The sequence below is a fragment of the Aedes aegypti genome, chromosome 2, assembly GCF_002204515.2.
Source record: "Aedes aegypti strain LVP_AGWG chromosome 2, AaegL5.0 Primary Assembly, whole genome shotgun sequence".
NCBI classification, from domain to species: domain Eukaryota; kingdom Metazoa; phylum Arthropoda; class Insecta; order Diptera; family Culicidae; genus Aedes; species Aedes aegypti.
The window spans coordinates 116,014,322-116,029,244 of NC_035108.1; the positions used below are offsets into that span (position 1 = coordinate 116,014,322).

General features: G+C 36.4%; 1 protein-coding gene across 1 annotated transcript in view; it reads right to left on the minus strand.

Moving 5' to 3' along the window:
- Positions 1 to 14,923, minus strand: part of LOC5565543 (ankyrin repeat-containing protein kinase A) — a 540,177-nt gene that overhangs the window by 73,013 nt on the left and 452,241 nt on the right. The window contains exon 5 of the mRNA XM_021842078.1: positions 1,949 to 2,737. Within this exon, the coding sequence (XP_021697770.1) occupies positions 1,949 to 2,083 (135 nt within the window). The 5' untranslated portion in view covers positions 2,084 to 2,737. The remainder of the gene's footprint in view (positions 1 to 1,948; positions 2,738 to 14,923) is intronic.

Sequence of the window (14,923 nt, forward strand, 5' to 3'; positions counted from 1 at the left end):
ATGTCACAACTTTAAGTAAAAATTTAGTATACAAAATTCCAAAAATGTTTTTGGGGAAATATACATACGAAGTAAGAACAACTCTTTGTCTTTCGAATGCGGCTTAGAGAGCTTCAATTTAACGTGCAATCCCAGAGATATGGCCTTAACACCTTTGTATGTTTTTAGGGGGTGAACCCAAACTTATGCACGGAAGTGTAAGTATATTACTGTGGACAATATTCAATGTAAAAGTAGAACATATTATGTGGCGCAGACGCATGAATTACGAGTTGTACACAGAAAAAAATCCGTTCTCGTATCCGTGAACAGCAGGCGTGAACTCGTCAACAACAAAAATACACCGTGAACTAGATCATGTATACGAGACCAATCATGGTAGTTCACGGTGTATTTTTGATAGTTCACGTTTTCCAGAACGCTTTTTTAAGCGTGTAGCATGTGTATAAAGAAGCAAATATTATTGAGCGTATAAAATACGGCAGACGTCATTGATGAATATTCAATTGATTACTTATACTGCGGAAGTCGTTTTTGCCTCAAGCACCAAAATACCGCTGAATCCATTACCGTTTTTAAAAAATAGCACGTCTAGTTTGTGAGATATTGATTGTTGAAAATGCAAGATTTGACTATTTCAGACAACTTGCATGCAAGTTTGCCAACTTGTATGGCAATTTATTCGCTTAATTTGCCACAGAATTCAAACTTCATGTGTATAACATTTATTATCAACAAAGTTCATAACACTTTCGATGCTCAAAAGTTATATTTGATGGTTTCGAAAAGTATTGTATTTTGCCATATAAGAATAACGAAAAAATTTGTATGGAGACTGCAAGAATGATGAAAAAATCAAAGTTGGTGCGCCATGAAAGGCTTGTTTGTTATGCGCGTCGTTAAATGATTTAGGGTAGATGTATCAACAGTGGAGGTACTAAGCACGATTTAACTTCGTTTAACCGCCTAAGTTCAAGAAGTACAATTAATGTACATGTTAATGTTGTAACGAGAAGTAACGACCATTTACTTAATGAGAAAAATGATTTCATCGCAGCAATCCACGGCATGTCAGTGAAAAATAATACCTCCACTATTGATACACTGTTCCTTTAGTTGTGGTAAATTTTTAATTTGTGTTCCTATAGTTGCGGTATCCGTTGTTTTCTTATGGGATCCTCCACTATAGGAACACTTTACCGCAACTATTGGTACAAATAATAGAAGTTTTAGCAATTTTAGTGATATTTCATCAGTTTTAAAGCAATTTGAACGCACTTTTCAACTACTCCGTGTATCAACAAGCCAATACGTCGATTGACAGTGTCGGTTCTATGGCTAATGTAATAATATCAGTAAAAACGGCAGTACCGCAACTATAGGAACACCCACAACTAAGGAAACGCTTACCCTATTTATTTTAAAAAGAAAATTTATTTGCATGTAACTACAGCGGTTTATATATATATATGGTAGAAAACCGGCATGTTTAATTAAATTAAATTTAACCCATCAACAAAATAATGAAAGCAATATTTGTTTTTATAGTGCGATGTTATACTTTTACATCTCACTAATACTAACTCGAAGTAATATTTTGCATGCTTGGTGGATTAGATCACAAAAATGTTTGATTAATCATTCTTTAAATTTCATGTAAACATTAATGAAAATAGTATTTTTGCAACTTTGGCGATCTGTAGCTAAAAATTGTAACATGCTGGAACATTTCTGAGAACGGCATCCTCTATCTGACTCCAAATCTACTAGAGGCACATAATTTGATCTTTAAGACACGCAAAAATTTAATTTTTGTTACGTTTTGTTATTCCTAACGGGCAGAAAAAGTAACTTGATTATTTAAAACTATAACAACTAATTCCTTTTAGATTTAATCCTTGATATAATCATAAGCTATGTGCTGATTACAGATCCGCATGTCACTCACCTGAAAAATCGTATAGCCGCTATCGTACATCCAGAAATCCTCCGGCGGGTTGCCCGGCTTGGTCAGCTGAATCGCCAGGCACTGCTGCAGGATGAGCCGACACTTCTTCGGCGTACCGGGCGAATTTGTACTCATTTTGGTGCCGCTGGCGCTTCTCGTCGTCGGTCCCGAACGACGACGACGACGACGATGGCAGCAGGTCTTCTAGTTCGTACTCGGCAACTGGAAGGTTCACCCGGTTTCTACCCGGAACGCTCATAGAAACCGTCAGCACTACTTCCTACCGCTAGCCATGCAGATAAAAATATGGAAGAAATTATGCGTCTCCGAGTAAGATCTGGAACCGCACAGCGCACGTGTAGAGCCCACTTCGCTTCTTTATGGGTCAATTACTTGCACTTGGGGGTTTCACTTGAACGGGTTTACTTTCACGATCACTGGAGGAGGCGTGTAATATCTGGGAACACAAACAACTTGGGCTGGGGGAAAAGATGGCGGGATGCGAATAATAATTTTCTTCTTATCGCAGTTCTTCTTGCAGAGACCACAGCTGCGCACAATAACCTGCCACTCCGGGAGGCCACTATTCCTGGAGGTCTCCCGCGCAAACACTGTTATTACGACTTGGTTTTACTTTTGCAACTGCATGCGAGGCAGCCTGGCAAAATGTGCAAGTGCAAGTGCAAAACGCTGCAACCTGGAAGAGCTTTGCCAGATAGATCGGATGTTCCCAGAAGGCAGTGCGTCGTCGTTGATTGGGGCTGGCGTTTTGCCTTTGATGGACGGCTTCTGAAAGGGAGAAGAAACAAGCAATGATTACTGGTGAGTGTTGTTGCGTTCGGTAATCATCTAATGTAAAACATGTTATTTGGAGGATGTTGCGACGGACGCGCGGGAAATGGTGGCGGTGAATAAAGCGCTTGTAGTGCGTTTTCTAATTCTAAAGTTTTCCACGGCAGTAGAGGTTCGTCGTGAAACATTTACATGGTGTGTCTGAAACCATGATGACCGAAAAAAAATGAACACACCACAACTGTACGATATGATGTTGTGGCATCTGCTTCGTGAATTTTAAAATATTTCATCGATGGAAATTTCGAACCTTTTTTTATGAGTATCTCAATGTTTGAAAAAAGCCTGTACCATAGATTAAAATTCAAACATCCATCAAGCTCACATTTAGCACTCTGAGATCCTTCCTTGTAAATTTGATGGAACTCCGTTGAAGTAATGTTTGGTATTCATCAAAGTTCACATGTGGCTTATTTTGGTTGCTAAATGCTGGGCATGGTGTACCATTGGTGCCTCGCGTACCTAAAAGAATAAAATATATCCCGCTGTGCGGTCCTCAGCCTCCTGTCCAGCAACCTCCTCGCGGTACTGGCCGGGTTACGAGCAACCTTAGGGAAGATCGGACTGATGGACTTTCAGAAAACGTGAACCATACGTACAAGAGTTCTATTTTTTTTTCAAAACTCCTAGAATTGACATGTTTTTTTAAATTCTTTAAATTGTTGCTTTTTGGAGTATGGAAAGATTTTTGTACGAAATTCCTGTTCCTGTTTTCAACAAATTTCCTCTGAAGATTCGAAGGCAAGAAGCGTTTCGAAAATAATGTTCTTTTCAATTCTTGAATAATTCGAGGATTTAAAGCAAAAAAGAAAAAAAAAATAGAAGAAAACATGTCCTAAGGAAGAAACTTCGCGGAAGAATTTATAAGGTACCGTGGGGTAAGTGGATACAGAAAAATCAATAGTTAACTTCATTGCTATGTACAGCTAACGTGAATAATGTAACTCAAACTTTTTTCTGTGGATAACAAATAAGGGGCTATTATACTTCAAATCGTCATTTATTTCGATTTTTCTGATTGTTATGCATTGAGTATGAGAGACTTAAAAATTTGCGCCAAATGATCTACTTGCCCCACCATGGTGGGGTAAGTGGATCACTTTTAAAAAAAAATCTGTTCTCGAAACAAATGTAGTGTGATTATGTTTAATAAGAATGATATTACCCTCGCTCTTGTTATTAGTGCTACTAATGTTACATTTTAATACTTTAAAATTAAAAAGTACCTTTATTAAATCAAAACATTATAAAAAGTATGTATATATTAATTCATACTAATTTGAACAAAAAAAAAACATTGTAACTAGAAAAATTTGGAGAAAATTCATCCATTTATACGCATAAGTTATACAGAAGTGTTGTAGGATTATTCTTAAAGATATTTTGGAAAAACACTCTTGGTTTAAAAATATTAGTTACTTTTCAGTTTGAATAACAAACTGAAATCCTTCTTTTTTACTTATGAATATATGTGTATCATCTGTCTAGAACAATTTATATGGTCAAATTAGGTACGATACTATGCTTTCGATTGGAAAATAAGTATATTTTGCTCTTTTACAACTCAGCTTAGATAAACCACGAAAAGTTTCGTGTAAATTTTAAAATTATTATTCTTTTTATATTTTTTTAGTACAAGAAAGGTTAAAAAAAAACTTTTAGGTGGATTAATTCAAATTTTCTATGGTCAATTTGACAAATTCAAGCTGGGAATGGAACAAAATAAAGGAAAACAACATTTGCGGATATTATAGCTTATTAAAATTCTCGTAAGCAGTCTGCCAATAAATGATAATTATTCTTGATCCACTTACCCCACCCCATTAAAAAGTAGGTGTAAGTGTATCATGTCCAATATATTTGTATTTATTTATAAAAATGACATATTTTTCATTGTGATTCATTCAATTAGAACTGAAATGTTCACCATGTGTCGAAAAAAATAATAGAATTCGATTTTAGACAGAGATCCAATGAATTTTTGATTGATGGAAAACAATTTTCAAATTAATTGATTTTTGCAGCTAACAAGTTTGCTTGTGTTAGTGTACGTGTAGTACCAGTTTTGCAATACTTTCAGTGTGGGCGTAAGAATATAATCTAAAACGAAGCAATGGTACGAAAACATTCAACATATTCAAGTATTTATGCTTTATATTGACAAATGATCCACTTACCCCACTGCTACACTTCCCCCACTGTACCTTAATATTTTTTTTGGGAAAACTATTTAAACGAAATCACAGAAGATTTTGTTGTAGAACTTTTAGCGAAATATCTCAGAATTAGATTTGACAGAATACCTATAAGATTTGTTCGAGGGAAAACAGAACTTTTGAAACATTAGGAAACATTTTTAGGTAAATTTTCCGGAACTCCACCGGGAGGAATTCACTTTGAACGTATAAACAAGTACTTTCTAAGAGATTTGCAAAAGTTCTGAAGCCACCCTTAACATTCCTTGAGGAATATAATTATTCTTAAATTCAATAAAGAATATTGGAATTTTTTTTTGAAAATTGTTGCTACAAATTTGCTGTAAATTAATCAAATAGCATGTTGAAAAACTCTCATAGTTAGAATGAAAAATTGAGTTTTTGACAAACTGAAACGTATTGGGGCAACGGAAATCAGGTTTTAAGGGGCCCTGAAGTGGTAATGAGTAGGGGCCTCTATATCATCTAGTATATTTATAATGGTTTATTTATTTCAACGCTATAGAACAGTACTGTTGAACAGAACATCGTGGTTTTAGATCCAAAAAAAATTCTGGTAATGATCGAATATCATGGGGCCCTTCATAACTTGACTCTGAGGAAGCCAGGAACAGGTTTGGGAACATTTTATTATGATATCCTAAACTGAACCATGCCGAAATGAATATTTGTACACAATATTTAATACATTCTTGGAAAGTACCAAAGCATATTTCGAACAAATGCAAGCAAACGTCTTTAAAGTTTTTTTTACGCACATCATCTAATCTATCTAAAGCCTCCTTTTCCTTTTTTCGCATTGCAATGATTTTTTTATGTAAATTGTTGAGGCTCCAGAGGTTACTACGCGACTACTCCATAGGTTCATAGATTTTCATCTTCAGGAATTCATCTAAAGATTCATTTAGAGCTTTCTTCAGGTATACCTACAAAAACTCCCCACAAGAACTCTTATGCAGATTCCTCTAGCAATTCTCCCTGAAATATTTTTAACGATTTCTTAACATATGCTTAGAGGAATTCCTTCAAAATTTGCCCCAGAAAATCCTTCAGCTGTTCAACAAATGAATTAAAACGAAAATTCTTTCAGGAATTCATGTAAAGATTTCGCCAGGTATATCTGAAAAATATTCCTAGAGATATCTCAAAATATTCCTAGAGAAATGAACAGGAAATTAACTAAGGTTTATTCTATGACGGTTGTAATTCGTGTAAAAAATATTTCGAGAAATCATACAATAATTCTTCGGAAATCTATCACGGAAATTTTTCAAAAGTACTTTTAGCCATTTTCAGAACCAATCCTTCAATAACTACCCCGCTGATTAACCTAGGAATTGCTACTTCAATTCTTCCACGCAAAATTTTCAAGGATTTTTTCCAAGAATTTCACAATTAATCCAATCAAAGATTCCACATAAATTCTCCATAAATAAGGATTGCTTTCAAGGATTTCTGGAATTATGTTTGTGGCAGGGGGTATACGCAACGAGGTGCGCCTACTGTTCATGTTTCGTGAGTGTGTTAGTGTGGCATACAACGCTGCTAGACATCCCGTTGGTTGAGTATTGAAAAGCATGAGCGTTTGCAACCTGGCTTGGCCCGCGTTTTCGACCTGTGCTAGCTGTTCTCCACAGACCGCGTGAGAGATGGTAGTTAGGCGAGTTTTGTTCGTAGTTGACAGCCGTATACCCCACCCTGGTTTGAAGTAATTTCTACTTGGATTCTTCAAATCAAAATTAGTTCAAACACAAAATCCTATAGCAAGTATTCCTGTAGCCCCTCAAAGAGTTCCACTCGATATATACCAGGGGTTTCCTATAGCAAGTTTGGTTATTTTTTTAATTATTTCACTCTTAGTTTTCACAAGACTTCCCCAAGAGTCCAGAAAAGACCCGTAAATCTTTGAAAGACCTCTCTCTTGTAAGACATTATCATATGTTCATCAGTGATTTCTTTACGGTTTTCGTTTAGAAATATATTTAGATTTTTTTTTTGAAATCCCCTCCAACAAAATTTGAAAAATTTCCTTAGTATCTTAGAGTTAGAGAAATCTTGTATCAATTTTTTAAGGACTCCTTTGGGAAATTGTCTGAGGGAATCATTGGAATAGGTTATGGTTGAATTTTTTAAGGTACCTCAAATGAAAATTATGGAGGAATTCCTTGGGAAGTCTGTGGAGGAATTATTCAATGTACTCCTGAAGAAATCTTCGAATTAATAGTTGAAGCAAACTTTTAGCAGTAATCTGAATCACATTCTGATAAAATTTCTGAAGAAAATCATTAAATCCCACAGAAACTTTTAGAAAGACGCTTTGAGAGTTGAACTGGTCGTAATAATTGAGGAATCTTCATGGAAATGTGATTTCAGTTCAGTCTCACATTGGTTTTATTTTTCAAGCATGAGTTCTCAATAGTTCCTTTTTTATACACTTAACCTGCCTTGAAGTAGTCGTATCAGTATATCACTTTTCATTAATTGACATTTTGGTTGAAATTTCAAAATGACTTCAACAATAGATGCACAAGGTCCACTATGTTCAATCCCAAATATTAATATTGATTAAAAGTAAATTATTGTTTCGATTAATTGACTAGTCAATTGGTACACACTCCTATTTGGAAGGGCCCATGAAATTGACTCCGCACTTGGCCCCGAATACTCTAGCTACGCCACTGGAAAATACTAACCGGGACAATCGGCAAAGACATAAAGGAACTAGCGATTGGAAGCTTGGTACGTGGAACTGTAAATCTCTTGAATTTATCGGGAGTACACACATAGGGTAACCAATATATTTTGGACCCCCTGAGCCATTTTCCTGCACATTTCCCAGTTTAAATCGGAAGACCAACTCAATGCGCATGTCATTTGGAAAGAGAGGACTATACCGCACTTGCATCAACCGTTTGTACATCCACAATGTGTTTATTTTATCTTAAATTAATTTAATTTAATCGGGTCATCCATGCAACCGTTACAACACGTTACACACAGAAATTGAAGGAGTCACATTTTTTTTCCAAATGTAAACAAAAACTTTTTTCAAAATTCTGAACTAAAAGCGTAGAATTTCTTCGGTTTTCCATTGTCAATCGATTGATTAGACTACGGGCTAGCATATTATACATACAGTGTCATGGACGTTGTCGTCAAACGATAAAAAATGCCGAAGGTCCAAAATATATACTTTGAGGGTCCAAAATGTATTGGTGTGTCCAAATTAAAAGAAAACAGTGCTTCACAATTCAATTATTTTCGACGTTTTTTGGGTTGGACATGACCGTATGGGCATTTTTATCTCGTAGAGGAAGTTTTTCTCTACATTTTGGCATGTTCTTTGACTTGGTTACACTGTGCAATTAATCAATTGGAACAAAAAACTAAAATCACTTCCTTAGGGGGCCCAAAATACGACCGTTACCCTACTCACCGATGTGCTGAAGGACTGCGGATTCGGCATAGTAGCGTTGCAGGAAGTGTGTTGGAAGGGATAAATGCGAACGTTTAGAGATAACCATACCATCTCCCAGAGCTGCGGCAACACACACGGGCTGGGTACAGCTTTAATAGTAATGGGTGATATGCAGAGGCGCGTGATCAGGTGGTGGCCGAATGTGCAAGTTGAGGATCAAAGATCGGTTCTTCGACTTCAGCATAACAAACGTAGAGAAAAAACATTGCAGTGCTATAGTTTACATTTGAAATTGGCAAAACAATACCCTTGGGAATTTCCACTTTTCCTTACCAAGGTGATACAAGCAGAGGAGTGCGAAGCACGTAGAAAGAAAGATATTCACTCAAAAAAATTAGCAATTTTAAAGAATCAGCAGCACAACAAAGTGGTAACAGCATTGCCGAAAGTCCATTCTATTGAAGGTTTTGTGATCAATCGCTCGACGCATCAGTTCTCAGAAGAACAATTGACACTTCTCAATAAGGGATTAGCATATGCGGTTGCCACAAAACCAGATATTGAACAGACAATAATCGATGTTGAAACCGCCATTACACATACAATACCAATAGAGTTTCAAGAATCTGCTAGAAATGACACTGAAGAGTCATTAAAAGGTAACAAATTTCAATTAAGAGGTCAAAATAGTGATGAGGTTAAAGTTTTGAGTGAACTTCGGGATAAGTCGGTATACTATGTAAAAGCGGACAAGGGCAATGCAGTGGTTATTTTGGATAAAGATGATTATGATAACCAAATGAACGAAAAAATAACCACTGGTCCCTATAGGCATTTTAGAGTCGATCCACTTCCCACAATGGTGAGACATGTAGAAAAAACTTTAAAAGAATGTAAGCCACTTCTTGGAGATAACACTAGCCGCCTCAAAGTTTCTAATCCAGTTCTACCAAGAATTAAAGGATTGCCAAAAATTCACAAACCTGGCAATGAAATGAGAGAAATTATATCAGCAGAAGGGTCTCCTCCACACAAACTTGCAAAGTGGCTGGTTAAGGAATTCCAATCCATGCCCAAACCTTTTGAAAGCCGTTCAGTTAACAATACTCAGGAGTTTGCAAGCCAACTTCAAGCTTCTGGGTATATTCAAGATGATGAAATTATGGTTTCTTTTGATGTTAAAGCATTATTTCCTAGTGTGCCAGTTAAAGAAGCCATAAACCTTTTGGAAGAATGGCTACTTAACCAACACAATGAGTCAAATTGGAAAAACAAAGTTCGGTATTACATCAAATTAACCCGACTTTGTATGGAAGAGAACTATTTTAGCTTCCGTGGTAATTTTTATAAGCAGACAAACGGTGCACCTATGGGTAATCCATTGTCTCCGTTTTTGAGCGAGTTGTTTATGGCCAATTTTGAAAGCATTTTGAAAAAGAAAGATTTGTTACCACAGCGGTGGTGGAGATATGTAGATGATGTGTTTAGCATTATCAAAAAGGATTGTTTGCCAAAAATTTTAGAAGCAATTAACAGTATCCACAAAGATATTAAATTTACTCATGAAGAAGAAAAGCATAATAAACTACCTTTTTTGGATTTGCTAATTATTAGGGAATCGTCTCACTTTGAATTTGAAATTTACCGGAAACCAACTAATACTATGCGAGTTATTCCGAGTACTTCCAACCACACTTATCAGCATAAAATGGCGGCTTTTCATCATATGATACATAGAATGCAAACCCTTCCTTTAAGTGAAACTGGAAAATCAAAAGAACTGGATTATATTTTTGAGACGGCTAGGCTTAACGGATATAGGAATAGTACAATACAAGCAGTAGTAGATAAGAGGGCAAGGGATAAATATAGGAAAAGTATGACAACACTTACTGCCGAAAAAGAGGATTTAAAAAGAGTAGCGGTGAATTTTGATACCAAGATTACACAGCCTTTGGCTAAGAAATTTCGAAAATATGGAGTAGATTTGGTTTTCAGCAGCAGGAGTAGTCAGCTTAAATCTAGATTAGGATCAACAAAGGATAAAATTAATAAACTGAATAGAGCAGGAGTATATAAATTTCATGCCCCCATTGTAATAAAATCTATATAGGACAAACAAAACGAACACTAGAAATAAGATTCAAAGAACATATTGCTGAGGTAAAAAAAGCGGACAAGGAATTAGAAAAGGGATTAGCGTATGATTTTAAATCAAAAGTGGCTGAACATGTTTTCCAGGATGGACATCAAATGACAAGCGATAACATAGACATCGTACGAAGCGTATCTTCATCTTGGAAACTAGACGTCGCTGAAAGTTTAGAAATTTACAAACAAAAGCCTTCATTACTTCTTAATAGGGATCAAGGAAACGGACAATCAAGGCTGTTTAAGTTTGTACCTAAGAAATATAAACGAGCTTGAATACATAGGTAGATAGTTAGGGATTTGTATAATTATTATTATCCCCCCTTTTCAATTCTGACCAAGACATGACAGGTATACTCCTGTCGAAATTTTTCCTAGGTAGTTTGATTGTGTAGGTACTTATCTGGTGTTAGTATTTAAGGTAGAGAGATGCGACGATTTCTTCAGTGGATACGAGTAACTGACACTGAAGAAGACTGCAAGTGGTAGTCGAAATACGCGTATCTGTCAAAGATAAGCATTTAGGAGCGGAATTAAAAGGTACACGGTACTCCATCTACTTTAAAGTTTCTCTATTTGAGATTCTGCTCAGAGGATTCGAACATTCATTAAAGAATAACAAACGTGTTCAGCGCTCACTCCGGAAGCAGTGATGACAAGGACGAATTTTACTCGCAGCTCGAACGCGAGTGTGACAGCTGCTCAAGCTTCGGCGTCAAAATCATCATAGAAGGCTCAGGTTGGCCAGGAGAAAGAATTCAGACCCACTATTGAAAAGTTCAGCGCCTACCGATTTCACCGCCTTCAAGAATATGGCCATTCCCAGATCCAAAAAAAATTCTGGTAATGATCGAATATCATGGGGCCCTTCATAACTTGACTCTGAGGAAGCCAGGAACAGGTTTGGGAACATTTTATTATGATATCCTAAACTGAACCATGCCGAAATGAATATTTGTACACAATATTTAATACATTCTTGGAAAGTACCAAAGCATATTTCGAACAAATGCAAGCAAACGTCTTTAAAGTTTTTTTTACGCACATCATCTAATCTATCTAAAGCCTCCTTTTCCTTTTTTCGCATTGCAATGATTTTTTTATGTAAATTGTTGAGGCTCCAGAGGTTACTACGCGACTACTCCATAGGTTCATAGATTTTCATCTTCAGGAATTCATCTAAAGATTCATTTAGAGCTTTCTTCAGGTATACCTACAAAAACTCCCCACAAGAACTCTTATGCAGATTCCTCTAGCAATTCTCCCTGAAATATTTTTAACGATTTCTTAACATATGCTTAGAGGAATTCCTTCAAAATTTGCCCCAGAAAATCCTTCAGCTGTTCAACAAATGAATTAAAACGAAAATTCTTTCAGGAATTCATGTAAAGATTTCGCCAGGTATATCTGAAAAATATTCCTAGAGATATCTCAAAATATTCCTAGAGAAATGAACAGGAAATTAACTAAGGTTTATTCTATGACGGTTGTAATTCGTGTAAAAAATATTTCGAGAAATCATACAATAATTCTTCGGAAATCTATCACGGAAATTTTTCAAAAGTACTTTTAGCCATTTTCAGAACCAATCCTTCAATAACTACCCCGCTGATTAACCTAGGAATTGCTACTTCAATTCTTCCACGCAAAATTTTCAAGGATTTTTTCCAAGAATTTCACAATTAATCCAATCAAAGATTCCACATAAATTCTCCATAAATAAGGATTGCTTTCAAGGATTTCTGGAATTATGTTTGTGGCAGGGGGTATACGCAACGAGGTGCGCCTACTGTTCATGTTTCGTGAGTGTGTTAGTGTGGCATACAACGCTGCTAGACATCCCGTTGGTTGAGTATTGAAAAGCATGAGCGTTTGCAACCTGGCTTGGCCCGCGTTTTCGACCTGTGCTAGCTGTTCTCCACAGACCGCGTGAGAGATGGTAGTTAGGCGAGTTTTGTTCGTAGTTGACAGCCGTATACCCCACCCTGGTTTGAAGTAATTTCTACTTGGATTCTTCAAATCAAAATTAGTTCAAACACAAAATCCTATAGCAAGTATTCCTGTAGCCCCTCAAAGAGTTCCACTCGATATATACCAGGGGTTTCCTATAGCAAGTTTGGTTATTTTTTTAATTATTTCACTCTTAGTTTTCACAAGACTTCCCCAAGAGTCCAGAAAAGACCCGTAAATCTTTGAAAGACCTCTCTCTTGTAAGACATTATCATATGTTCATCAGTGATTTCTTTACGGTTTTCGTTTAGAAATATATTTAGATTTTTTTTTTGAAATCCCCTCCAACAAAATTTGAAAAATTTCCTTAGTATCTTAGAGTTAGAGAAATCTTGTATCAATTTTTTAAGGACTCCTTTGGGAAATTGTCTGAGGGAATCATTGGAATAGGTTATGGTTGAATTTTTTAAGGTACCTCAAATGAAAATTATGGAGGAATTCCTTGGGAAGTCTGTGGAGGAATTATTCAATGTACTCCTGAAGAAATCTTCGAATTAATAGTTGAAGCAAACTTTTAGCAGTAATCTGAATCACATTCTGATAAAATTTCTGAAGAAAATCATTAAATCCCACAGAAACTTTTAGAAAGACGCTTTGAGAGTTGAACTGGTCGTAATAATTGAGGAATCTTCATGGAAATGTGATTTCAGTTCAGTCTCACATTGGTTTTATTTTTCAAGCATGAGTTCTCAATAGTTCCTTTTTTATACACTTAACCTGCCTTGAAGTAGTCGTATCAGTATATCACTTTTCATTAATTGACATTTTGGTTGAAATTTCAAAATGACTTCAACAATAGATGCACAAGGTCCACTATGTTCAATCCCAAATATTAATATTGATTAAAAGTAAATTATTGTTTCGATTAATTGACTAGTCAATTGGTACACACTCCTATTTGGAAGGGCCCATGAAATTGACTCCGCACTTGGCCCCGAATACTCTAGCTACGCCACTGGAAAATACTAACCGGGACAATCGGCAAAGACATAAAGGAACTAGCGATTGGAAGCTTGGTACGTGGAACTGTAAATCTCTTGAATTTATCGGGAGTACACACATAGGGTAACCAATATATTTTGGACCCCCTGAGCCATTTTCCTGCACATTTCCCAGTTTAAATCGGAAGACCAACTCAATGCGCATGTCATTTGGAAAGAGAGGACTATACCGCACTTGCATCAACCGTTTGTACATCCACAATGTGTTTATTTTATCTTAAATTAATTTAATTTAATCGGGTCATCCATGCAACCGTTACAACACGTTACACACAGAAATTGAAGGAGTCACATTTTTTTTCCAAATGTAAACAAAAACTTTTTTCAAAATTCTGAACTAAAAGCGTAGAATTTCTTCGGTTTTCCATTGTCAATCGATTGATTAGACTACGGGCTAGCATATTATACATACAGTGTCATGGACGTTGTCGTCAAACGATAAAAAATGCCGAAGGTCCAAAATATATACTTTGAGGGTCCAAAATGTATTGGTGTGTCCAAATTAAAAGAAAACAGTGCTTCACAATTCAATTATTTTCGACGTTTTTTGGGTTGGACATGACCGTATGGGCATTTTTATCTCGTAGAGGAAGTTTTTCTCTACATTTTGGCATGTTCTTTGACTTGGTTACACTGTGCAATTAATCAATTGGAACAAAAAACTAAAATCACTTCCTTAGGGGGCCCAAAATACGACCGTTACCCTACTCACCGATGTGCTGAAGGACTGCGGATTCGGCATAGTAGCGTTGCAGGAAGTGTGTTGGAAGGGATAAATGCGAACGTTTAGAGATAACCATACCATCTCCCAGAGCTGCGGCAACACACACGGGCTGGGTACAGCTTTAATAGTAATGGGTGATATGCAGAGGCGCGTGATCAGGTGGTGGCCGAATGTGCAAGTTGAGGATCAAAGATCGGTTCTTCGACTTCAGCATAACAAACGTAGAGAAAAAACATTGCAGTGCTATAGTTTACATTTGAAATTGGCAAAACAATACCCTTGGGAATTTCCACTTTTCCTTACCAAGGTGATACAAGCAGAGGAGTGCGAAGCACGTAGAAAGAAAGATATTCACTCAAAAAAATTAGCAATTTTAAAGAATCAGCAGCACAACAAAGTGGTAACAGCATTGCCGAAAGTCCATTCTATTGAAGGTTTTGTGATCAATCGCTCGACGCATCAGTTCTCAGAAGAACAATTGACACTTCTCAATAAGGGATTAGCATATGCGGTTGCCACAAAACCAGATATTGAACAGACAATAATCGATGTTGAAACCGCCATTACACATACAATACCAATAGAGTTTCAAGAATCTGCTAG